The 25,365-nt window shown below is 34.7% G+C and overlaps 2 protein-coding genes and 1 long non-coding RNA gene across 6 annotated transcripts in view; 1 reads left to right on the top strand and 2 right to left on the bottom strand.

The window, feature by feature from the left end:
* The window catches only part of LOC148682319 (uncharacterized), a 164,832-nt gene that overhangs the window by 23,944 nt on the left and 115,523 nt on the right, over positions 1-25,365 (bottom strand). The gene's annotated exons all lie outside the window — the stretch shown is intronic.
* Positions 5,651-12,541, bottom strand: LOC137491039 (uncharacterized). Its single transcript, XM_087250430.2, is given in 4 exon segments — positions 5,651-6,445; positions 6,447-7,327; positions 11,989-12,140; positions 12,486-12,541. Coding segments are annotated over 3 exon segments (996 nt in total). The 5' UTR covers positions 12,074-12,140; positions 12,486-12,541; the 3' UTR covers positions 5,651-6,415.
* LOC137491042 (uncharacterized) overlaps positions 15,302-25,365 on the top strand; it is a 31,031-nt gene continuing 20,967 nt past the window's right edge. For 2 of the 4 annotated variants that reach the window (XM_087250481.1, XM_087250480.1), the window contains exons 1-2: positions 15,302-15,352; positions 16,207-16,356. In XM_087250481.1, the coding sequence (XP_087106607.1) occupies positions 16,272-16,356 (85 nt within the window). In that variant the 5' untranslated portion in view covers positions 15,302-15,352; positions 16,207-16,271. Of the gene's footprint in view, positions 15,353-16,206; positions 16,357-20,107; positions 24,715-25,365 lie in introns of those variants that run through there. The other 2 variants (XM_087250479.2, XM_087250478.1) reach the window with 2 other exon arrangements.

Genomic DNA, 25,365 nt, shown 5'->3' with positions numbered 1-25,365 from the left:
ACTATCAAAAATATCAACACTGATATTTTTAAAGACGGAAGAAAAGTTACAAGTGTACAAGGGGATCAAAATAATTACTTTGAATTAACCTAAACAAAGCAATAGGTGTTTAGCCTCACAAATTTCAATATAACCTTTATCTGTGATTTTAACTCTATATTTATTTAATAATCTGTTATGAGATATTAGCAGTCCATTTTTGTCTAACAAATCATTAATAAATAAAATGCCTTTATTGTACCAGTCACTTTTAAACAATGATTTTCTGTTAATATTAACAGCCCTATTATTCCAAAGAGTGGATTTATGAGGGGAAAATTATAGGTAAATATAATTTTCCAAAAAAGTAGTGCTTGCTTATAAAATTAGACAGCTTCAAAGGAAGTTTTGAACAATCATAATCATATCTTAATACAAATTCAAGGCCACCATTTTTTTAAACAAATTATTTGGGATATGATGCCATATTAAATAAGGTTTAGCTAAACACTCCTTCAATCATTTAACTCTAAAAGTGCCATGAAGACATTCAAAATCGATTGCTTTTAAACCTCCATATTCATACTCTTTGACCATATGATTCTTACGTAAATGTGATTTTTTTTTCCAAATAAATTTAAATAATATTGAATTTATAGATTTAACTATTTTTTGGAGGAGTATATAAAGGATAGGTTAAATATATAATTTTAAATAATCCCAGTCAAAAGAATTTTACCCAATATGGAAAGGTCTCTAGCTAGTGTTGTGGAAAGTTGCGCTGGATCTCGACAAACATCTTCTAAGTTTCAAAAAAGAGGCTGAGGTCTTCGAAGTTCTCAAGTTGAAGCAGTTTATTGTTACAGCAGAGTTGGTCGATCGATCTCTCTCCTCCCAATGTTCAAAAACTCACAGTTTATATAGTTTTTTCCCATAGTCATCATGACATGTCGTATAGCATCACGCAATTTCCCGGCTCCAATAGTATCCTAGCTTTTTAATTATTGGCTGTATGTTTTTCTGTTTTTACATATCTTAAGGTCATATGGCATGTGCTTACAATCATGTGTTTGCACATGATCATGTTGATCCATACTTTCTAAATGATTCTCCTTATGTATGCTATTTTGTCGAGGGTTGTTTTTGTCTTGGTCAATACATACTTTTGTCTAAATGTATTGCATATGCGGTCTGAATGTTCTCACTTCACCGCATAACCTGCCATGTCTCAAGGCCGTAAGGCCCTCAATTATAAGGCCCTGCATGCCTGTGTGTTTTCCTCTGCATTTTAATAGTAATCTATATTTTAATAGTGGCAGATTATATAGTGATTACATAATAAAAGTTCCTCTATATGCATCAGAAATTCTCCTATACTAGCCAATGATTTAGGGATTTTTCCAATCCTTTCCATTTTAATATTAACATTTGCACATTCTCTATTAACAGAATTTTGAAGATGGTAACTCCCAAGTATTTAACTTCCTCTTTTACTAGAATACCCACTAATTCTCTTAAAGTACAATTCTGAATAGTTAATATTCCACATTTTCTTAGATTTAAGGGGAATTCAGAAGCTTTAGGAAACAGAAATTTTGTCAAGAGTAAAGAGAGCAACTCCATATTTTTAAGAATAATAGAGTGTCATCAGCAAACTGACTTAAACTAATAGTCCTACCAAGTATATCAATACCTAAAGTGTACTCTGAATTTTTAAAATATAATGACATTAGTTCAACAGCTATATTAAAAAGAAAAGGTGAGATGGAACATCCTTGATGGATTAATCTTTTTAAGTGTACTCTAGAAGATTAAAAAGTAAAGGTGAGATGGGACATCCTTGACGGATTCCTCTTATGATGTAAACTCTAGGAGATGATCCTGAATTCAGAGATTTACTACTGAATATATCAGTATAGAACATGGAAATTACCCTACAAAAGCTCGGACTAAACCCAAAAGTTTCTAAAGACTTTCTAAAGACAAAAAAAGGATGCTGAAGGGTATCAAATGCCTTGAAAAAGTCTAAAAATAGAAATAAACTTGTCTGAGGAATTAAATACCTATAATCGAGCATATCAACTATCATTCTGAATACTTCTCCCTTTAATTAAAGCTGATTGTGTTTTACTAAGTATCTAGCCTACACCTTTTTTGAGTCTATTAGCAAATAGATGAGAGAGCAATTTAAAATCATTGAACAAAAGAGTTATGGGTCTCCAATTGTCTAAAAATAATTTGTCTTTGCTTGGCTTTGGAACTAAAATGATAAAATTCTGCTTCATAGAAGTTGATAGTTCTGCTTTGTCTTTAATTTCCTTAAGTGCTTCAAAAACTAAAAATCTTATCTCTGGCCAAAAATGTTAATAAAACTCAACTGTAATTCCGTGTATGCCTGGGATTTTCCATTGGAGATTTTAGAAATAGCAACATCAAGTTCAGAAATAACAATGTCAGATTCCATCATTTCACGGAAGCTGTCATAATAAGAACTTTATCTTTTAAAAAGGAAAAGAAAAAGTCACAATCACTCTCATTAAATTTTGATTTACATAATAACATGAATAGATGTGATCATCAATCAAAGTTTTCTCTTCACTTACATTGTTATTTATGCTACGTTTATTAATAGTTTTTGAAGCTTGCCTATGCTTTACTAAATTAAAAAAGTATGAAGAATTTTTCTCCCCCTCCTCTATCCATTTCACTCTAGATCGTAAAGCTCCTTTAGCTTTCTCTGTATAGTAGTCATCCAACTCTGATGGCAAAATACGAAGTTCATTTTGTTTTATATCTCCAAGAAAATCTTTATCACCAAGGTCATTTAATCTAGATAAAACTGTTAACTGTCTTTTTTTTCTAACAGAGTAAAACAATAGCTCCTTACAGCAGATCAAGCCATTTTTTTTAACTCGATTTATTTTCAATTTGAGTAAAGCATGTGGCAAAAGAAAAAGAAAACCAAACAGCAAATAGGGAGAAAAGCATTTGCCGAATGCTTATTTAAAAAGCTGTTTAAAATGTGTTTTGTGATTTATTAATACAATTTTTACTGTTTGATTAATCAGCCTTTAAAACATGGATTAAATAATAATACAGTAATAAAAGTGTCTATTTATTTATACATTTTAAATGTTTTTGTTTTATTGCTTAATTAAATTACTTTTAAAAACACAATTTAAGCATATCTATTTATTTGTCCATTAAAATTGTGATTTATTTATGTACATTTTTATGCTGGTCGAAGCAGTGGCGCAGTAGGTAGTGCTGTCCCCTCACAGCAAGAAGGTTGCTGGTTCGAGCCTCGGTTCAGTTGGCGTTTCTGTGTGGAGTTTGCATGCTCTCCCTGCATTTGCGTGGGTTTAATCTGAGTGCTCCGGTTTCCCCCACAGTCCAAAGACATGTGGTACAGGTGAATTGGATAGGCTAAATTGTCCATAGTGTATAAGTGTGTGTGTAAATGTGTGTGTGTGGATGTTTCCCAGAGATGGGTTGCAGCTGGAAGGGCATCCGCTGCGTAAAAACTTGCTGGATAAGTTGGTGGTTCATTCCGCTGTGGCGAACCCAGATTAATAAAGGGACTAAGCCGACAAGAAAATGAAGACATTTTTATGCTTCAATAATTAAATTGATCATTTGAGTCTTTGTTTTTCTAACTACCACTCTTGTACGGTGGCCGGGAAGTGCAAAACAACATTACAAAGTTTGAAACACTTTTACAAAGCTCGAGACAAATTTACATTTTAAAAAACATCTTTACTTATCATCAGACACAATTACATAGGAAAAACAATTTTACCAAGGACGAAACAAATTTACATTTTAGAAAACAAATTAACATGACGCAAAACACTGAACAAATTTACAATTACAGATTCCCTTTGGAAAGGGAATGTACCACACCCCGGAAGTGACGTAGAATGTACCACACACCGGTAGTGAACCGGAATGTAACACACACACTGGAAAATATCAACAATATCCAGCTTGTGTGTGACTTCGTAGACAGGTTTCCACAAGTCTACAACTATAAAAATCACGGTTTGACTAACTGTGATAAAACATATTAGAGCTATTCTGAGAAAATATCAGCGTGAGAGTGCATAGAAACATGTAAATGCAAGTACATGGAAACAATTCAAGCACGGCACATGTTGACTGATAAGATACCAAAACCGATTTCAGAACCTTTTGACTTGGGTTCGAATCCAGTTGATGTCAATTATAATTATTTCTTTAAATCAATTTTGGTTAATGCTGTTCTGCCACACAAATATTAAATCAACAATGATACAATGACACCAAGTAATAAGAATCTTTATTTGGTATGGGCATGTTACTGTGAAAAAGTGACGAATCTGCCAATCTGCAAACATGGATAGTTTACACAAGTGAAAGGGAGCCTCAGTTAACACGGACACCAGTTAAACCATAACACAGGCTTCCTTCAGTTTACTGTTAAGAGTCCTCAAGCAGAGGTTTACGCTGTGTAACTTGTTCAAATAGATTATAATCACATTTGATTTTTTCACTTGAAATGACAATCTTTTTGCTATATTAAAATTATTCAACCCATTCTTTAAACAGGGTTTTGCTTGTCACCCTAAAGAGTTTAAAACAATAATTAATATTATCCCTAAAAACATCACAGTATTGATCAGAGGTTTTCTTTCACACTATTCTGTAATGTTCTCTCTTCCATCTTTATTTTTAGAGATCCAAAATGTAATAATAAGTTTTAAAGGAATATTCTTATTCAAAGGCTTCATCCTAATCAGCTCAGACCTCATTTATTTTTAAAGATTTTAATTCACAGGAATTAAATTCAATTCTCCCCAAAATTAAAGAACTTCAGTTTAAATGATTAATGATGTGTATCCATCAAAAGAATTCCTGAGACTAAAAGTTGATAATAAGGAGAACTTGTCAATTTTGTGAAAGTCATATTGAAAACACTGAGCATGTTTTCTATAATTGCATATACTCATGTCTCATGTCAATATCCATGTAAACCCTTTTTGCAGTAAACAAGTTAAATTTAATGTGACTAAAGAAAATTGTACACAGCATTAAGTAGTTAATAACCGTTTATGCTTTGCAAAAAATTCTTCATTCATAAATATATAAATTTATAAATGTTGGTTTTAAAACCTTTTAAAGGGTGACAATGAGATCTATAGACCCATACTAGTTTAAAAAAAACTATCCTTTTTCAGTTTTATTTTGCCCACCTAACATTGCTGTTAGTAATAGTAGTCACACACACACATATGTGTGTGTATATATATATATATATATATATATATATATATATATATATATATATATACATATATACATGTGTGTGTGTGACTACTATTACTAACAGCAATGTTAGGTGGGAAACCCAGTATCAGATTACTGAAGCACTTCAGCTATCTGTTCATTCAAATTATATATATATATATATATATATATATATATATATATATATATATATATATATATATATATATATATATATTCTATATATATATATATATATATATATATATATATATATATATATATATATATATATATATATATAGAATTTGAATAAACAGATAGCTGAAGTGCTTCAATAGTCTGTTGAGTACTGGAATTAGCATGTAAGCTAACAAATCACTCATATTCTCATTCACAATAGAGATACTGGGCTTCCCATACACAGATTTATTTGTAGTAATGTGGGACTTTTCACATGAACATCTCTTCAAAGGTAACCAGTTGTTTACAGAAAGTTTAATTGTCTTCATGAGGAAAACTTTTTTATTTTCTAAAATCAGTCCATCAAAATAAATGTGTTTTGAAACCAAAGTCTTCATTTGTTACCCACAACACATCAAGATTTGATCAAGTCAAAATCTCATAATCTGACACAAATCTGATCTGTGGTAACTGGCAAATGGCATTGTGTAGTCTGAACAGGGCTTTATGGAGTCTGCATCAGTCTCTCACTGTCACTGCAAGTTCACACCGGCCGACTTTTATTCACCAACAAGTTTTGTAAAACTGCAGACAAAAGCCCAAAATTGGAGGCAAATCTGTGTGTTCAAGGGAGTAAAAATCAAACAGTGTGAACGATCAAAAACACAATCTAAGGGTGTAGGACAGTTTTCTCTGCATCTCCCCAAACATTTTCTCCTCCCTAATCTTTCTAATTCTCTTTTCAGAGCCGATCATTTGATTGCAGTGTGCAATGTGCACAAATTTGGTTCTCAGTTCATAATAACTTGAAACACATATAGAGTTATTTTGCTTCATTGCAGCCCTGTAGAAACTCTCACAATCTGGTACATCTTCACCCCTCTTCAGTTATTGAGTTTAAATCTTCAGGTTCAAAGGGTTTCATTCCAGTAACTTGAAATGTATTCAAGAGTTTACACTTGTCCCGAGATGCTATCCCGGGAAAGCCTTAAGCTCTGCTGGACAAGGCCTCATTTTTTCTCTCCATTGTGAAGCTTCATGTGATTGATGAGGCTTCTTTTATGTTTAAAGACCTTTCCACACTCACTGCATCGAAAACGCTCGCCTGAGTGAGTCTTCATGTGTTGCTTAATGGAGTCTTTGCATGTGAGACTCTTTCCACACTGATCACATGTGGTTCCAGTGTGACCATTCGTGTGATTCATGAGCCTAGCTTTGGTTGTGAAGCTCTTTCCACAATGAGCACATGCAAACGGCTTCTCTCCAGTGTGACTTATCATGTGGTGATCGAGTGTGTTTTTACATCTGAAACTTTTACCACACTCTGTGCATGTGTAAGGTTTCTCTCCAGTGTGAATCCTCATGTGGATTTTAAGGTTTTGTTTTTGAGAAAAACCTTTCCCACACTGTGTGCAAATAAAGCTTCTCTCTCCAGTGTGAGTTCTCATGTGGACTTCAAGGTTCCCATTTTGCTTATAACTCTTTCCACACTGGAGGCAAGAGTAAGGCTCCTCCCCAGTGTGAATTCTCATGTGCGCTGCCAAGTTTCCTGTAGTATAGAAGCTTTTCCCACACTTTTGGCATGCGTACGGCCTCTCTCCAGTGTGAATTCTCATGTGCACTGTTAAGTTTCCTATAGTATAGAAGCTTTTTCCACACTGTTTGCAGGTGTAAGGTTTCTCCCCTGTGTGAACTCTCATGTGAACATCAAGGTTTGACCTTTGACTGAAACTCTTTCTACACCGTTTACAGCTGAAATTACACCCAGATTTTGATTTCCGAGGTCTTCCACGTGATGAAGTCTTTTTAGTCAGTGTGGGTTTTTCGTCAGTCGTTATTTCTTGTTGTTTCTCTTCCATTTCATTCCATTGATGAGTCTCTTCTTTCAGCACCATCAGGTCTTTAAAAAAAGAACAAAAAAGTTAACTTTAGTATGAAAGCACAAAGTGGTAAGCATGACATGGATATTTACCCCAAATATTAAAGGGACTCTACTATTTACTCTCCATCATGTGCTTTTAAACATTTCCTTTCTTCTGGAACACAAAGTAAGCCAGCGTTTTTATCACAATATCTTATTTTGTGTTCAACAGAATCAGGAAACTCATCAAGGTTTAATACCACACAATGGAAAGTCAATAGTGAGGCTATTTACATTTCTGGGTCAGAAATACCTTTAAAGAGTTCCTATTATGAACCTTTTTTACAAGATGTAAAGTAAGTCTTTAGTGTTCCTAGAATGTGTCTGACGTTTCAGCTCAAAATCAGATCATATACCTTGCAGAATATTTCATTTTGGAGGTCAGAGAAAAACCAAGCTCTTTTTGTGCCTGTGGCTGTAAATGCAAATAATCAAATGCTCTAGATTACTCATGTTGTGTTCCCTCATGTGCATCTCTTTCTTGGAAAACCTGATTGACACAAATCCTGCATGTTCATAGCAAGTGCGCATAATTCAGCTTATATTTGTGAGTTTGCATTATTGTATATGCAAATGTTTTCCGGTACTGGTTTGCAGCTGGACAGGCATCCGCTGTTTAAAGCATATGCTTGATAAGTTGGTGGTTCATTCCACTGTGGCGACCCCTGATGAATAAAGGGAGTAAGCCGAAGGTAAATGAATGAATGAACTTGTGCAAATGCTTAATGCCATGTTTGCTGTAAATTGAAGTGATGAGAATATGGCAAGATGAGATACTTTGCTACTGGTATTCATTCATTTGTACTTTTGTTTTTGTTTTCTTGCCTTTGTGCATGTCCTGAGGCTTAGCTGAAGACCTACATGATGACATTTTATATATACAAAATGCAGAAATGCCATTTAAAAAAAAGGTTATCTGCTGTTTGTCCAATCAGGGACAGTGACAATGTAAATATACAAATAATATTGTTAACCCGGTGTTTGCGAATGTGAACTGTCTGTTAATGAACACCCAGGATTATTTTATAACCCCAGGTATAGCATGAGCAGTGTGAAACGTATTTACAGGTAACCCAGGATTCTGTTTATCCAGGGTTAGAATGACCCAGGGTTAACAATTTCAAGAGTGAAAATTCCTAAGAATACTCAGCATCAGCTCTCAGAATAGACGTAGTACAACGACAAACAGCAGCATATAAACATTCTCAATCATGTCATAGTGACCTGATGTAATTTGCTATTGATTTAAAACTTACAATTCAGTTGCCTATTGGAGAAATGACATGGAATAATAAACGGCTATACATGTTCATGACTATACATACAAAGAAAAATAAGAAAATAAGAAAATATAACTTTGCAACATCAAGCAGCATTAGGCATGGGCCAGTATAAGATTCTGACGGTATGATAAGCTTGAATAAAAATATCACGGTTTTGAGGTACTGAGATTACTGCTTTAAAATATATTATTTTTAAATGTCTGGGTGGCGAGGCAGTGGCGCAGTAGGTAGTGCTGTCGCCTCACAGCAAGAAGGTCGCTGGGTCGAGCCTCGGCTCAGTTAGTGTTTCTGTGTGGAGTTTGCATGTTCTCCCTGCGTTTGCTAGGGTTTCCTCTGGGTGCTCCGGTTTCCCCCACAGTCCCAAGACATGTGGTACAGGTGAATTGGGTAGACTAAATTGTCCATAGTGTATGAGTGAATGTGTGTGGATGTTTTCCAGAGATGGGTTGCGGCTGGAATGGCATCCGCTGCATAAAAACTTGCTGGATAAGTTGGTGGTTCATTCCGCTGTGGCGACCCTGGATTAATAAAGGGACTAAGCCGACAAGAAAATGAATGAATGTCTGGGTAAAAAACAAAAACTTTATATTACAATATATTTTCTTTTGAGTCTTTTTTCTTTTTTTGTCAGGCTAAAAAATTTAAATGAATCATTGACTTCTGCTGTCTTCATTAGTTTCAAAAACACATTTCTTTACGATTAAAAATGACATCTTTTATCTGCTGGAGATACTGTTGTCGTGAAAAAAAAAAAAAACTTAGATATACTGTAGGAATGGTACAGAAGAAAATATTGGCCGTTTTAAAACTTTGATTTTTCCAAACGGCATACCTTGAAAGCAGTTATTGTCTCATGCCTAAGCAGCATAACACTGTTTTTATGATGGATAAATTAATTCTTTAAAAAAAAAACTCAAGTAAAAAGACTCCAATGGCGCAGCCTGCTGGTTCGTGAAGAATATGGTCAATACTGACGAATTTTTCACTCAAATGTTTGCATATCATCAGCATGCTGTAATCCATTTCTTAAGCAGAAAAAGTCAATTTTAGACTAGCTTGTTGGCCAGTTGTAGTCAGTGCAATGCTAAACATTTTTGTTCCACTATAATTTGTTCGGTTTGTCACGCGTCATCCCACTGCAACATCATATAGTTTAAAATACTGTACAATGTTTTATAACAATTATTTGGCCCAGACGAAAAAGATTTTATTTGCTCTATCAAAAAAATTATATAATTTAATACATTTAATAATACAATAATAAATGAATAATAAAATTTAAATGTTTTAGATATTTCTTTCAAATGATTTTAAATATCGTGTAAAATGGCCCAGATGGAAAAGATTTTTATTTGCCCTATCAAAAATATAATAATTTTAATAATACAATAGTAAATGAATATTAATTTTTTTATGTATATATTTTAGATATTTCTAGCAAGATTTAAAATTTTGTGTAATAACAAGCAAGCAATACTTTTATCAACAAACTTTTTTTTCCAAAATAAACTTTATTTAAAATAAAAAAACAAATGGACAAATGTTTTAAAAGTTTTAAAAACTATAATAAACTAAACCTGTGCAAAACACAGGTCTGTCCAGGTCAATGTCCTTAGCAGTAAATACATGAAGCACGTTTAAACAAACGTTATTGTAAGGAAAATAATTAAAGCATTATAATAAATAATTTAAAACAAGTTAAAATGACCTTTTTGAATAATAAGATAAAATTTTTATTGAGTTGGATTGATGGTGATTGTATGGGTTTTGGCCAGATTGGGTAGAAAAACATGAACCTTAATTAAAGATCAAAGGAAAAATGAAGACTTGTTTATAAAAGATTTAAGACCTACAGCACAACATTTCAGTAAATTTAAGACTTTTTAAGACTCCAAGGAAACCCTGTTTAAACACAATAGCCCTGGTCAATAGTTATTATAATAATGATGTAATTCTAATTCAGATACTATCTGTGAGAATTAGTAACAACTACTAGAAACAAGTTTAAACCCATGAAGAAGTTGATGAAAAAAGGGGAATTGTGATCAACGTGACATATGCAAACATATTCCTGTCTTTCAATGAGTGCTTTTGTGCGTTTAGGAGAACTAGGCAGCACACTCAGGGCTGCAAGATGGATTAAATTTAGTATTCTTATTATTAAAATATATCTGAATGAGGATCAGATGACTGAGTTGGTCTTTCAGGCCCCATTTACACTAATGCATTTTCGTTTTAAAATGCATAAGTTTTGCTACGGTTATGCCATCTGCCACACTACGCCGGAGTTTTCGAGTGCCGAAAACGAGCGTTTTGGAAACGCTGAAGAGGTCGTTTTCATTCTGAAACGCTGCTGCTCCGTCTCAGTGTGGATGGGGAAAACAGACACATCTGAAAACGGAGGCGGGGCTGCCGACATTCGTCTCTCTGATTGGGGCTTTTCCTCAATATTAAGTAGCCTAACTTTACACACAGTTTAGTACCGCATCCTCTTCTTGTAAGTTCAGACTTCACAAGTTTGATCAAGGCTGCAGTCTCCCCCTCCTCAGTTTGATATGGAAAACAGACTATACAGAGGACACGGGTAAATCTTCAAAGGGAACAGTGTACTTTATAACTTCATTCACATCATCCTGGCTACGTTGTTTCACTTTCTCAACAATAAAATATAAACATGATTTAAGGAACTGCCTATTTTCATTTTAATATTAGCAACTTAACAGACAGCAGAAATGCTGAGAGGTTGTGCTGCATTTATGAGCATCATCTTCACTGTGTGGATATTAATAACAAAACGGAGCCTATAACAACTGCCTCTTTTCAATTTCAGTGAAAATACAAAACATGCCCTCTCTTATGCTGAATATCAGTTTTAATAATCTATAATAGCCATTATAAAAGTATAACAGACAATAAGTTTATACATTATAGGAAATAAAGGCAATCGATCTGTCAATATACAGAATAGGCTACGTGCTTACATTAATCATTAACTTATCTTTGCGCTTAGCCAAAACACGTTACCTGAGAACAAGTAATAGATTCCAATGACCAAAGTCTGGGAATATGTCGTTAGATAAAGACAACAAGATGAATGAAATCGCACGTTTAATAAATATAGGGAGATTAGATCCTGCGGGAGATGCTTGATGAGCAAGTCCGACGAGCAGAGCTCTCATCTGGGTAGAAATGCTGCATCGATTGCCTGAGAGTGTGTGTGTGGTCAGGTGATGTGCGTTTTTAGTGTTTTGGTGTGGACAGAGAGCTGTTCAGAAACGCTCTGTGGACTGCTAGTGTGGACATCGTTTTAAAACTAAAGTGCACTAGTGTAAAAGGGGCCTGAGAATAAAAATCAACCTGTTTGTTCCTGTGGATCTTCCTGTTTGACTCTGCATGTTTCTTCAATCTTCACATCTTCACTCTCCTCTTTAATAAATGCCATCTTTATAACAGTGTGGAGATCAGTCGATTCTGGAGGAGTTTTTTTCTCTGTGTTTGGACACTTTATCCTGTTTAAAATGAACAAAACAATAAAAATGTCCTGTTTAAAATAAATAAAATTATGAAAAGAAACAAAATAACTTCTCTTTAACACTTAACTACTTAAACAGTTTCTTTATATAAGAGTAATTAACAAAAATAAATCAGGTAAAACGTTTCTTTAAAACACTTTCTAAACACTTTACTGTTACTTTATTCAAATAATAGCCCTCGGTTACTGAGAATAAATTAGTACTACGTTGTATAAAGGGTTAAAATCTTATTTCCAACAGCAGTAACATAATTTAACATCATATAAAAACTAAAACTTTAACTTTAAATCGGTTTACATCTGTAAACGTTTCAAAACAAACCTTCCTCCAGTTGAATTACAGCACTGAAGCGGCGCCGCCTGATGACGTCACACGCCATGCCAAAATAAAAGTCTTTTTTGTTTAACTTTTTTTCCACTTACTGTTGCAGTCAAGACTAGGGCCAGACGTAATCTGCAGATGTTTTTTGTTATTTCTGCTGAAAATGTGGGTAGAAATCTGCGGATTTCTGCAGAATGATTTTGGGAGTATCCAACTAGAACCTTAATATGGGAAATAAAAATAATACCTTTTTTACTTTTATTTAATGTTTACAATGCAAATCCAAATAGATTAACTTTATTTGATAAACAAAGCAAGTCTCTTAAATAATATATCTACTAAAAGACAGAAAATATTACTTTACAAACCGCATTGTACTTAAATTTAACATTTAACATTTTCATATTAGTCAATAATATTACTGTAATTAATTTTAAAACTGAATAAATTTAGATTTACACATTAAGTAAATAAACAGAATTAAAAATCTGCGGAATTCTGTGGAAAATCTGCAGAATTCTGCGCGCACAGATTCCATGTGGGCCTATAGTCATGACTTATAATATAGTTCACTGCCAAGCTTCTTGCTGCTGTGCACCTGATGCAGAGCAAAGATAGCCATTTCCGTGCAGCACCTGGTTTACATGATTGTTTCAGAGCTATTGTAGGCCTAAATAATAGCCTACTCTGTATAAAATAATAATTTATTATTATTATTATTATTATTATTATTAATATTATTATTAGGCCTATTATTATTAGTATTGTTATTATTATTATTTACTTAGTTATTCAATGGTTGTAAGAACACATTGGACCCTGCATGGGGCTATAATAAATGGTACCATTTGTTTCTATTGGATTTTCTCCTATTTTAATTTAATATATGTCTTTAGCCTATTGTAAATATTTATTTGATAATTAATACTTTTTATTGCAACGTCAAAGTAGGCCTGTCTTATTATTATTATTTTTTGTTATTATTTTGTCGTTGTTGTTGTTATTATTATTGTAGCAGGGACATAGCCACAGGTGTGGCAGAGTGTGCTGGTACCACATAAAGTGGCATCTTGCACCTGAAAATAGATGCCTTCGCGCTCAAGCACGCGCAAAAAACTTGCACAGGCAAAAGTAATGATGAATGTGTTGAAGGAAAAAAAAACATTCTAATTATTTGTTAATAAAATAGTGCAACATTATTCTAAGTCAGTGTAGGCTAAAAAAATTAAGATCGCCAGCATTTCAAGGGTGGTTTTATTTTTAGTTCATTGCTGTGAAGCGCTATATTTCACTAAGGCTGCATGAGACTGCGCATCTTGCTTATTTTCTCTATTTTACATACAGAACATATCATACAGTCCAGGTTCTACCGTTCTAGTGAGTGTGGGGCATTGCTTTACAGTGGTAAAGTGGATTATTTCTTGGCAAATTCATAATGATTCACTTTGTTTAGTAATAAATTTCATAGTTATAAAATAACTACATTTCAAGAATATGTTAACACTTTCAACTATTTAGGATTATTTATTGCATCAAAAGTAACTTCAAAGTAACATTAAATGTACGTATAAACTGCATAATTTGTGTGTGTAAACACCCTAGATGCAAAAAGCTTATTTAGACCAGAATAGGCCTACTAAATGCAACGGTCAATGTATGTAAACTTATGACCTAAAATGTCTTAAATGACTAAATTTAAGTCTTTTTAAGTTTTTAAATAATTTAAGTTTAACATAAATGATTTAAACTTTAAACTTCAAATTAACAGAGTATGGCAAATAAATTGTTTATTAAATGGAGGTCAGGTGTCTATCTTAATTATAATTATTAAATATTATGACACTATAATTCAGTGGTGTATTGGAGAGTATGCACCTTTTAATTAATTAATTTTAAATAAGTGGTTTATCCTAAATAAAATGCAATGGGATCGGTGTGCAATGAATAGTTTGAAAACCCCTGGTTCAGACTAGACGAGCTAGCTGTCTGTGCGCTGCGCTAATAACTTGGCATTTGCTCTTTTCGGTGCTGCCAGATGCATTTATAGTGCATAAAAAATAAAAAAGGTAATTCGGTAAAGTGCGCGATGCGCGCAGAAATAAGCGCACTATATGCGCATGTCGAATTAAGTTCTCTTTTTCTTTAATCAAGACTTTTCCATTCGAGGAATTACAGTTATTAATAGCTTAGTCCTTATAAACGATCAGTTTATAAAATACACAATTTACGGATCAAGCCTAGTGCAAACAAATATGGATATAAAATATAATACAGAAAAAACACAGAAATAAATAAAATAAAAATAGATTAATAAAAATAAAAAGATTGATAACATAAAAAATATTAATAAAAATTAAAATAGATTAGATCTCTCTCACAAACACACACTTTAGTATTTAAAGTTGATCAAATTTTTTAATCTAAACATTTTAAGACAATTTTGAGAAACTTTTTTAAATCCAGTTCATGATGGCTTGCATGTCTACAACTCATAAGTATACATCACTATATATAAGAAATTGAGTACTAGTTTTAATCAGCTCATTTGTGGCTGTTGTTTCTTGCTCGGACTTACCGGATTTCTTTTTGTTAATTACTTTCATATAAAGAAACTGTTGAAGAGAAGTTATTTTGTTTCTGTTCATAGTTTTATTTATTTTAAACAGGACATTTTTATTGCTATGGTAATTGCTTTGTTAATTTGTTAAAAGTGTCCAAACGCAGAGAAAAACTATATATAATAAGTCATGACTCATGACTAAGAGTAAGTGGCAAAAAAGAAAAAAAAAAAAAAGACTTTTATTTTGGCGTGACTTGTGACGTCATAAGCCTGCGCCGCTCTCACGCTGTGATTCAACTGGAGAAAGGTTTGTTTTGAAGCGTTTACCCTTATATAAAGCGATTGATTAAAGTTTCAGTGTTTTCATTCAGTGCTAAATTATGTACCTGTTGACAATATTATTTTAACCCTTATACAAAGTAGTACTATTTACTAAAACTTACAGTAATGAGGTCCATTTTTTAAATAAAGATAGGATAAACTTTTTGTTCCAGAGAGGAAATTTGTCTTGTGCAAAAAAAAGCTATAAACAGACAATAAGATAAATAAAACAAACAAAACAATTAAGAAGATACTTGAATAAAGTAAAAGTTTGTAATAAGTGTTTTAATGAAAGTTTAATTGATTGAATAGCACAATGTCATTCCATTATAAACATACATCACTATATATAAGAAATTGAGTACTAGTTTTAATCAGCTGATCAGTGGCTATTGTTTCTTCTTGATCAGACTTTTCTGATTTCTGTTTGTTAATGATAGAGGTAAAGTTTGTTTTTATATTCGCACATTCGTTCATTTACAAGTCTCTACATTGTTTACCATGTTACTTTGAATATTTGATCGGAATTAGTATGCAAGTGTGACTTGAAAACAACATTAACACTGTTTATTTAACTGTGAACAATGTTGTACTTTGGTAGTCATTTGTTGCTAATATGATTTCGCTATTTAGAGTTTGCAAATAATACTTTCATGAAATTATATTATTAAGGGGAAAGTCTGAATGTGTGAACATAAAACCAACTTTACCTCTATTTGTTAATGACTCTCATATAAAGAAACTGTTGAAGCAAGTGTTGAAGAGAAGTTATTTTGTTTCTGTTCATTGTTTTATTTATTTTAAACAGGACATTTTTATTGTTTTGTTCATTTTAAACAGGATAAAGTGTCCAAACACAGATAAAAACTCCTGCTGAAGCGACTGATCTCCACACTGTTATAAAGATGGTGTTTATTAAAGAGGAGAGTGAAGATGTGAAGATTGAAGAAACATTCACAGTCAAACAGGAAGATCTGCAAGAACAAACAGGTTAATTTTTTATTCTCAAAGATCAACTCAGTCATTTGATCCTCATTCAGATATTTTAATAATAAGAATAATAAATTAAATCCATCTTGCAGCCCTGAGTGTGCTGCCTAGTTCTCCTAAACGCACATAAGCACTCATTGAAAGACAGAAATGAGTTTCTTTTTTGTTGCTTGTTCTCGTGTCTTTTGTCATTATTTTATGTACTATTAGTCTCCAATTTTCTTTACTTTCTTAAGGTTGTTGCTTTTATTGTTCTCCTACTGTTTGTAAGGTGTCCTTGAGCATTAAAAACGTCACTGGGCACTAATGCCGTTTTAAAATTATTATTAAACAAATGCTTATATTATGGTACAAGGAGCTGACAGGTACTTGCGTCCAGCGGTGGCCAAAGCTAGAAAATGGGACATATTGCGGTTCCAAAACTGCAGTGGGCTCTCACTCCTGGCAATGGGTGGCTCACTTAGATATGCATTTACCTATAAAGATTAATGCAAAATAATATTTCCTTTAACATAAGCATTTAGATTTAATTAAACACTTTAAAACACCTTACACTCACAGCCAGCATTAATATCAGCTTAAATAATTTTAATCTTGTCATATTGATCATTGTTGACAAAAACTAAAGTATGTTTTGACCTCTATATATTAGGAGTTAAATAAAATAGAATTTCTTATTTTGCTGTTCATTTATTTTTAAATAAGGGGATAAAGTAATTTACCTGCTGTCCTATGGGAGATATTTATTATTATTTGATAGAAATCGCTTTAGAGCCTCAATAGAGGGAATCACGTCTGAAGCAGTTGCCGTGTGTGCACTTATTTCTCTCGCAAGCTCTTCGAACGGAGCAAGCAATGTTGTTGTGTTTTCAATTAGCCCCCATTGATGCACGCTGAAGGATGCGGGAAGCTCAAATTCTGCTCCATATGCACGAAGTGCTCGCTTCTGTGCTAACAAGCTTGACATCATATAAAACATACTGTTCCAATGTGTCGGAGTGTCTTGTTGCAGCATATTTTTCAACAGTTCCAGCTCTGTCTGTATCTCTCCAATTCGGGACATTGCAAGATGAGAATATTTAAAGTGCCCTACTATTTTTCTCCCTATAGCCATACAGTCGGAAATGCTTCGCTGGCTCAGAACTCCTTCGTGCACGGCTAACTGGAGAGTGTGAGCCATGCATCCAAGACTTTTTAAACCACAGTCTTTGATGGCTTTAACCATACTGCGGCCGTTATCTCGCAGCACAACATGTACCATATCTTTAGTTATGTTCCAGCGAGCGAGCATGCTTTCGAGTTGCCACATTATAGCAGCGCCTGTGTAAGACACAGGGCATTCTCACGCGTGCAGTATAGCCCTCTTCATCTCAAAGTTTTCATCAATCCACTGAGCTGTAAGACTTAACATACTCACTGGACTTACATCTGAGCTCCATATGTCGGTTGTAAAACTTATATCAGTCACATTTTTTGCCAAAAGCGTGTGAATGTGAGCTGACACTTCATTGTACAAAGCCAGGAGAGAAACAGCAGCGAAGTGCCGCCGGCTAGGGAGGGAGTAGCGCGGCTCAATAAATTCAATAAGACGACGAAATCCAAAATCTTCCACAACGCTGAAAGGTTGGTCGTCGATTGCAATCATTTCCATGACTCTGCCTGTGATAGCGTTTGCTTTTGCACTGTCCTTGCCAAATTTCTTTATATTGTCAAGTGTTTGTTGCGTTGGATTCTCTGTTGTGGTTAAACTTGGTGCTTTTTTGGCAGCGAGTTTAGTCTGATAGTCTTTATAGATTTCGGGATGACGACACTTTAGATGGATTATCACATTTGTAGTATTGAACTTTTTTTCCTACTCCCCCCTCGCAGTGCCTCACATTTGAAGCAGTTGCAGATTGCAATTCTGGGGTCCTCTTTTTTAACGGTGAAAAACTCCCACACTGCTGACATGTTGTCTTCCTTCTTGTGTACTGTGAGTGTGAAGCGCGCGCTTGATTTGTGCTACGTCACAGATGCGACGCTCAAAACCCAGTGGCGGCAGTAAGTTTGTTTAGCCTATGTAAAGAATACGCATTTTATCGGCGTAAAAATATCGACATAATTTTAATAATAGCATAACGATAATCTTAAAAATAGCATTTATCGGCCGATTACGATATGGCCGCCGATATATCGTGCATTCCTAGTAAAAAAACGTTTACCTTGGATTTTTATGTATCTGCCATTTTTATCTAACACATTTGACTCCCAAACTAAATGTACATTTTTATGTATGAGTACAGCAACTCCCCTACTTTTGCTATTAAAGTTAGAATGATATATTTGTGCTCCTATTGAGTTTAGAATAGTCTTTTTTCAACAGATGCGTCTCCTGTGAATATACAATATCAGATTTTTACTTATTAAGATGTGCGAACACCTTGTTTCGTTACACTGGGTGATTTAACCCCCGTACATTCCAACTGGTAAAGTTTGTCTTTACTCCACCCATTTTATGGAGGGCTGTCGAAAACATTTATCAGTAGCATCAAAAAGGAATCTGTGGGTTTTGTATGTAGGGGGATGTGTGGGGGAGAGAGGCAAAAAAAAAAAGGGGAAAAAGAAAGAAAAAGGGAGGTGATCACACAAACACTTAAAAACACGAAACAACACAATATTAAAACCTTGCATGTAAACTTGCACACACTTCCAGATACTCCCACTCTTAACTAGCTGACCATGTGGGATCTGGCATATAAAACAAAACCATTTAAACAGCTCTTGATGTTTTACTATGAAGCTACACCATTATTGACAAAATATACTTGAGAGCTAGAAATAACAACGAACATGTGCTAAATACACATGACATATGCATATAATAAGGTACAGTATATGTCAAAAGCGTCAGTGCAGTATCAGACAGCACCCGTGAGAGCAGCACAGCAATCGTTAACAGATTCATTTGTGTCAAGCAGTGCGTGAAGGGCTGGTGAGGGGTCCGTGTATCTTTTGGTCCTTCATTTATGTTATAAAAATTAATTTTTTTGTGATAACGGGATTTCGTTGAGACATATTTTCCTCACCCATGCATACATTTTGTTGCTTGTTAGTTTGATTAGTGTTTATTTCAAATGATATAAATCTGTTTGTATTAAACTTGTAGTAATGATGCCTCTAATTGGTGTGTGCAACTAAATTTTGGTTGATGCGCCTACATTTTTTAAATTAGGAGCACTGGTGCTACCAAGCAAAAAGGTTAATTTTGAGCCCTGGTCTGCTTTACACATTTTAGGAAAAATATTTTGTTGTAATTATGAATGATTACAAATAAAAACAGGCCATTTACAGCTTTCAAATCTGTCCTATCAATATGACCAATATGACTTATGATCAATTATGTAAGAAACTCTGAAAACTGGACTGACCGTTTCAATTTACAATAAATTCTATGTTAAGCGGCTTTGGCACATTTTACATTGTAAAAGCACTAGATGAATAAAGATGAATTGAATTAAATCTGTTTAAATGTGTACACCATTATTGGACCGAACAAAATATGATCTGATTTATTTTGCATTTAATGTGCATCAAAATTACAGTGTGTGTAGCCAATGTTTCCAGTGTCTTTTCACTTTTCAGCTTTTGATGAAGATTTTTAAAGACTTAATGAAAATGAATGTTTTTTTTAATATATATATATATATATATATATATATATATATATATATATATATATATATATATATATATATATGTGTGTATATTTCAGAACTAATTGAAGAGAATAAGTGGAGTAAAGAGGAGCAACATCATGTCAAAATTGAGGAAAAAAATAATTTACAGACTGATAGTATTTTAAAAAGGAAAGACAAGAATTGTTTCATCTGCACTCAGTGTGGAAAAAGTTTGTCATGCAAAAACAAACTTAAGATTCACATGATGATCCACACTGGAGAGAAACCATTCACATGCACTCAGTGTGGGAAGAGTTTTAGCCAATTATCATCCCTTAATCTACACATGAGGATCCATACTGGAGAGAAACCATACACATGCACTCAGTGTGGGAAGAGTTACAGCCAATTATCATCCCTTAATCTACACATGAGGATCCATACTGGAGAGAAACCATTCACATGCACTCAGTGTGGGAAGAGTTTCAGCCTATTATCATCCCTAAATCTACACATGAGGATCCATACTGGAGAGAAACCATTCACATGCACACAGTGTGGTAAGAGTTTCAGCCTATCATCAAACCTCAATAAACACATGAAGATCCACACTGGAGAGAAACCATTCACATGCCCTCAGTGTGGAAAGAGTTTCAGCCAATCATCACACCTTAATAAACACATGAGGATCCACACTGGAGAGAAACCATTCACATGCCCTCAGTGTGGGAAGAGTTTCAGCCAATCATCACACCTTAATAAACACATGAGGATCCACACTGGAGAGAAACCATACACATGCCCTCAGTGTGGGAAGAGTTTCAGCCAATCATCATACCTTAATAAACACATGAGGATCCACACTGGAGAGAAACCATTCACAAGCAATCAGTGTGGCAAGAATTTTTACTGCTCATTACACCTTAGTAAACTAGGGTTGGGCATCTAAGCTATAATGCCGATCCGATACGCATCTCGATACAAAGAATACGATCCGATATATTAGCGATACATTTGTGACATATTGCGATGCAACACGATACGATTCACACCCATATCACGATACAATGCGATAATTCAGCACTAACTAATTAAATCAAGCTTATGAGATTATGTGAAAGAGGATGCTGTGCCATTGAATGAGTTTGATTATTTATTAACCAAGCAAAACCATGACTTTTTTTTACAAACTGGCTTCTCTCAGAGCCAGTGTCAGTTCACAGTAGAGGGCCATTTTAGAACCTATAGCACATATTATTTAAGTATTTTCAAGATAAACAGAATGTATAAGTGCAATATATATTATAAATGTATATATTTGCACTCTTTCAACATAAAGGTTTAGCATTGCACAACAAGAATTGTGATTTAACTTTTCAACTATGAAAACAAGTTTTACAAAGATATATTGTGCCACTGAATATTCAAAACTTAAGGTGGTGAACTAGCAGTGTTATGTTGCTTTGAAACATCACTATCACTGTAAACAACAGGTCTAATAAAAATATAAATAAATAAAAATTAACAGGAGGTGTTTAAAACCTTCGTTCTCCGTGACACTAGGCTGAATATCTTTGCAGATGAACAATGCAATAGCATTCGTTATTGGCGTAGAGCAAGCAGAACTGTTGTGCATGGAGAAAACTTTCAATGCTTTTCTCACCACTTTTTGAGCTGGTAGCTACAGTTGAAGCAGAGCAGGAAGCCAGGGATGCAGGGACACTGGAAGATGCTTCCACAACAACACCGTGGCGCCGCTTCAAGTGAGATATCAGATTAGTCATACTGCCCATGTATTTTACAGATGCGCGGCACATTTTGCAAATTGCATCTGTCCTGTCAAGTCATCCATCCTTTTTGCAGAATCCATAATGTTGCCATACTTTAGATTTAAATCTCAGTGAGGAATAAGATCCGCAAGTCCGTTGCTAATACTTTATGTAGGTCGATTAAATTATGCGCCAAAAACAGGTTGACAACACTGGTAATAAATAAAAAATACATTCTATATTAAAAATATAAGTTGTATCTTGGAAAAACCAATGCATCTCGCAAAAACCGATGCATCTCGATTTGCTTCCAAAATTTCATTCATCCTCTGCTGCTCTACCGATGCACTAGCATCGTGCACGCGCATGACCGCGTATCGATACATATCGGTTAATCTTCCCATCCCTATAGTAAACACATACGGATTCACACTGGAGAGAAACCATTCACATGCACTCAGTGTGGGAAGAGTTTCAGCCAATCATCATCCCGTAATTTACACTTGAGGATCCACACTGGAGAGAAACCAAACAACAGAATTTTGCATGCTTAAACTCTAGTGTGACTGCAGCTTCGGTGTGGGATGAGTTTCAGCAACTCCTCAGACCTTAATAAACACACGAAGACCCACTCTGGATAGAAACCATTCACATGCACTCAGTGTGAAAAGAGTTTTAACCGATCAGCAAACCTTAATAAACACATGAGGATCCACTCTGGAAAGAAACCATTCACAAGCAATCAGTGTGGCAAGAATTTTTACTACAAGAGGTTTAATCGGTTAACACATCTGAAAACAGAAGAGGACTCACACTGGAGAAACCGTACAGATCTGATCCATGTCAACAGAGTTTCGCTCAATCGGCGCAGCTTAAGAAACACATAGACAAAAAGTTGCATACATGATATGAATGCAACACTACATTTTCTCATGTGCACAGGATTTTTTATGTCTGAATAATGTTTAAAAAGGCTGAGGGACGATATACTGTTTTCCAACACGCCTACACTAGGGTTGTTGGTGGGGTTGTAAATGTGTCGTGTTTCTCTCACTCTCCACACTCTCCAGTGTATTCATGTAGCTAGTGTTGTTTTGGATGATGTTCTCTGTCTTGACTCCCTGAATGAGAAACAAATCACTGGGAAGACACCACGCACATCAAATAAGGTGGAGCTCCAGGACAGTTAGTTTGCAGTATACCAGGGCCTCAAGTTTAGAAAGCCCATTCAATTGTCCTGTGTTGTATTTTTTATTAGTAAAGATTATTTACTTTTAGGTTCTAGTTTACTACGGTAGGGATGGTATACAGTTTAACCCAAAGAATGACCAGTCTGTCAGATAAAGAAGAGCCGGAGTCAGAGATTCAAATAAATAAGTTTACTAATGATAGTTTGCAGTTTTAACAGCAGAAGCCAGCTTCAACACTCGCAATGAGTTCCTAGGCCGCTCTGACTTACATTACAACAATGCAGTAATTATACTCTACACAAGTCCAGAAAAGGTGGGATCCAGGTAAACATTTCTCATTGGTTGCATTAAAAAAAAAAAAAAAATTATTGTAGCTCCAGATAAGGATGACCTCAATGCGTGCGTTAAGAAAGAATTGTATATAACTCCAGATATGGATGGCGACATGGTTCCTGGGGGTTAGGTCGACCCTAAGTTATTAGGAGCTGATCTACAACCTGTGAAAAGATAAACCAGGGTGACAATAGACACAAGAGACCATCTGTGTTAAAAACTCAAGGATGTTTCTTGTACGCTCAGCTGTGTTATCAAACTGGTTCAAGACTGTTTCCATCAACAGTCTGCTACAATATCCTGACTACACACAGTGTCTATCTCCACACAAAAGGAATTTTAATAGGAAATACAATCAAAATAGGTAAATTATTGTAGACAATATCAGTGTAGCAGGGTGGAATATCCCTTTACGGCTATTGGCTGGTGTAACACTAACTTGTTGAGTCTATGAGATCCGGGTTGACTATTACTGTAGTTTCTATTGGCTGGGTCACGCTAAGTCATCAAACCTATCAGATCCCGTTTAGGAAGTATAAAAGTTAAGCGCATTTGGTAACTCGGAATGTGTCATCGGTGTTGCCGTCTTTTTTTTCTGAAGGGTAAACCCTTCCGGTTGAAAGAAATGGTAAGTGCGGAAGATGAATTTGTGTACACTTCAGTATATTTGGGTAGTAACTGTACTATAAGTGTTGGCAGGATTGACTGGTTTGGTCCTCAGCTGCTCTGCACCAGACGCTGTTCGTTCGGCGTGCTTTCTGCCTGCTCTGGTTCCCGGCGCTTTGATTTGTGCTTTGTGCGTTGGTGGTGTCCGATTTAGTGGTTACCAATAACTTCCGATGTTTGCAGAGTGAGGCCATGTTCTAACATCTGTATGGTATGTATGGCAGAGCATATGTTTGTTTTGATTGAGTTTTTTTATTGTAAATCGTGGCTTTGTGTTTTTGTTATGCATTCGAGTGATTTTTGCTAATTTTCCTTTTCTGTTCAGGTCTATTCTAAATTGTTACTTTTTGGTTGTGATTTTCATATTTTTCTTTAATAGTTTCTCTTTGTTTTGTAACTGTCTTCAGTGTATTTTCTTTGAAACCTATTTGGTTATAGGGGGGTGGGGAAGACCCAGCTTGGGTGCATTGTATTAGTGTGTGTATGTGTATATATACACCGAGTGCTGTGCTAAACAGATCTTGCTGTGTAAAATAAGTTTGCTGTGTTTTCATAGGGGCTGTGTGTGTGCGTGTGTGTTTGTATTCCTTGGTGTTGTGGACACTTGCAAACTTCCGCTGGTACCCCGCTCTATTGTTTTGGATTATTGTTGTCTTTTTTGTTGTTGTTTTGTAATAGGCTCATGTTAAAAAGATTTTTTAATTATTTTAACTTTTGTATTTCAATAAAGTGCTTTTTTTCTGATTTTACGTCTCCATGCTCACCCTACTTTGGCTACGAACCTATAGATGCCTGTAAAATATAATAATAATTATTATTATTCCCGGCTTAATCGGGTGACGTTGTCGTTTAAGGTGTTTAATTCAATTTCTTGTCCCCCCTGCCACATTTGGACGACTAGAACAGGTGATTTTCTTCTCCTCTGGGACAGAGGGAGAGAGAGATCTCCATGACCTATGACCTGGTTTTTGTGTGAATCCTGAAAACAAATTTTAAAAAGACAGGCAAAAAGAGAAACAAGGACACTGAACATTCTAACATTAAGAAGCGTGAATTTATACATTAGTTAAATCAATTCAAAGTTCTATAATTAATAATTAAATTTAATAAAAGAAATTAAATAATTATATTTAATAAAACGTGATGAGAAACAGGATGTTGAGAAAAAGGATTAACGTTGATTTGTTGAGATGAATTTGAAGGTAGAACTCTAACTCCTTCAGTCCCCTGTTTTTGACCGAAGCAAATTAATCTGCTCCAGGTCAACCAGTGAGGTCACTAAAGAAAGTGGAAGCAATGACTTGTGCTCCCTACTTAGGTTACAGAGTTTCTTCGCCCTTTCTTGGACATGCTGGAACCTTAAAATTCCAGTCCCCAAGCTAAGGGCTCTTCCAC

The sequence above is a fragment of the Danio rerio genome, chromosome 4, assembly GCF_052040795.2.
Source record: "Danio rerio strain M-AB ecotype USA chromosome 4, GRCz13ab, whole genome shotgun sequence".
Lineage (NCBI taxonomy): Eukaryota > Metazoa > Chordata > Actinopteri > Cypriniformes > Danionidae > Danio > Danio rerio.
The sequence above is the reverse complement of the archived record's forward strand: the minus strand, read 5'-3'. Positions and strand labels throughout refer to the sequence as shown.